Below are 2,161 nucleotides of genomic sequence, written 5' to 3' on the forward strand. Positions count from 1 at the left end.
AAATGCATGGATGGGGGGCCGTGACGACCCTCAGGTCTTCCTGGAAACGTTCCAGGCCACGGCAGAGACATGGCAGTGGCGGAGTGGGCGCCGCGGCTGCTTCCACTGCTGTCAAGGGAAGCTCAGATGGCAGCTCTGAGTCTGGCGCTGACCTCGCGCGGCAGCTTCACTGACATCTGCTGGGAAGTGCCGGACCGATTGGGCCTGGAGGCTGACTGGGGAGGACCATCCGTTTGTGTGGGCCCGGAAACTGCACAACGTGGTGGCACGGTGAATGCAGGGTCCTGGAAGTGCAGGTCCTTAGAATGAGGTCCCGCCAGCTATGGAAATTCTTCCCACGGGACATTTCCCACTGGGGCAGTTTCGTGATGACAAACTACTCTCAGGCATTGACCTAGAAATTGATGGTGACGTGCTGCACCCTGAAGCCGTGCAGACCTACCAACGCTTCATATTACTGAGAGATAAGAGGCGGCTCGTCATTCTTTTTTGGCCATTTTTAGAGAAATGTTGCGCCACATAATACTGACCTATGAATCGCCCAAGCCTCAAAAAGGCACCTAACTTCAGGAGAAATATTCCTGACGACCACTTAAAAATGACAAAAAAAAAAAGCTTGTGTAGGAGAATCCAAGCTGTGTTGAAGAGTAAAAGTTGTTGTAAGAATTCAGTTTCAGTGTTTGCCTGTTTCAACAAATCGCTGCATTCATTTCCAATTTTCCAAGTAAAATATGAAGCAATGAGGGCTAGCTCGAGACTTTGGCAGTGTACTGTAATGCTTCACTTTGCTCAAATATTGATCAGAGTCATGATTGGATGGGTTACAGGCAGTTTTCTGATTCATTCATTTTTGGATTGAACCTTAAACTTGATTCTTAGCCACCATAAATGTTTCCTATTGTTGATTCGAATAAGTCAACAAACCTTTAAGCAGCTGTTTGTAGAACTGAGGTTCAATGGCACCAACAGCCATGAACTGTCCATCCGAAGTCTGGTAGGTATCGTAGAAGGGAGCTCCACTGTCCAACATATTTTCTCCTCTAGACCGGTTCCACAAACCAATACTACGAGATTTCCATAAAAACGAACCCATATATGCTGCTCCTTCCACCTGAAGAGTATGAGACAGGAAGACAGGGATTCATATTTCATGTCATTGAAAAAAAAGAAACAATTTTCTTTTCATTTTTATTTTTTCCTTTAATTCATTAGTGTGAGTGTAGATAACTGTCACACATATGACAGAGGATATTGTTTTTTTAAGCAGGTTGGCATGAAAATCTTTAGAGAACAGAAAATACAAAGCAAAGATGAAATGTGGTGTCAGTGCAACAACGACACGCACAAATCACATTCTAAATACTAACACAGCTTTCTGTATTCAGAGCTTATTTAAACTGGTGCTGCTTCCACTGCTGCTGAGTAAACAGAAAAAGCTTGATCAAAAAAATAATGAATGCATGACATAAAAAATGCAAATAATAACATTGCTGGGAGGGAATCAGTCAGCAATAGTGCTTCTGCAAAGGCAGTAAGAGAGTAACTACCATCACTCTCTTACTGCTGATTACAATCACTTTGTGTGACCTTTAATTGACAGCATGCTTATTATTAAGGGTTACATGAGCAAATACGTTTAACTGGATTTATCAATACATCAGCTAAACATACATACCACATAATTAACATTTAACTATGGCAGTGGCTGAAGTTTAAGCTTTGAGTCACATTAATCTTGTGCTTGGACTTTGTTTTTTCCCCTCGCGTTTTTTTTTTTTTTTTACTTGCCTGGCACTAGAAGGGTCAACGACAGCACTAAATTAGCACAAAGGCACTAGTACCGGCCAAATGGTTATCATAAAAACCGATGCTGGCATCAGCCCCGGATTTTACAAGCTGTGCATCTATATAATACAGCTCTGTGAGCCGTCAGAGACAAAGCAGAGTGGAGAAAGATCTCCAGCTAGTCGGGGCTTCAGTGATTTCACTGTTACTCGCTGCCAAAAAAACCCCCAAATTATTGTTTGAAGAAGATTGCTTTCTCTTTTGATGATCTTCACTCATGAAAAATGCATTTCTGGTTTAGAACTATGAGACCATAAGTGTGGAGTGCAGTGTTAATAGTCTGTTTTCTTGTGTACCTCATACTGTATACAGCAGC

The 2,161-nt window shown here is 42.5% G+C and overlaps 1 protein-coding gene across 2 annotated transcripts in view; it reads right to left on the reverse strand.

Moving 5' to 3' along the window:
- amacr (alpha-methylacyl-CoA racemase) overlaps window positions 1–2,161 on the reverse strand; it is a 20,678-nt gene that overhangs the window by 1,700 nt on the left and 16,817 nt on the right. For both annotated transcript variants that reach the window (XM_005720321.1, XM_005720320.1), the window contains exon 5: window positions 925–1,111. In XM_005720321.1, coding sequence (XP_005720378.1) covers window positions 925–1,111 — 187 coding nt within the window. The remainder of the gene's footprint in view (window positions 1–924; window positions 1,112–2,161) is intronic.

Source organism: Pundamilia nyererei, unplaced genomic scaffold, assembly GCF_000239375.1.
Source record: "Pundamilia nyererei isolate P.nyererei 1_Seehausen unplaced genomic scaffold, PunNye1.0 scaffold00002, whole genome shotgun sequence".
Lineage (NCBI taxonomy): Eukaryota > Metazoa > Chordata > Actinopteri > Cichliformes > Cichlidae > Pundamilia > Pundamilia nyererei.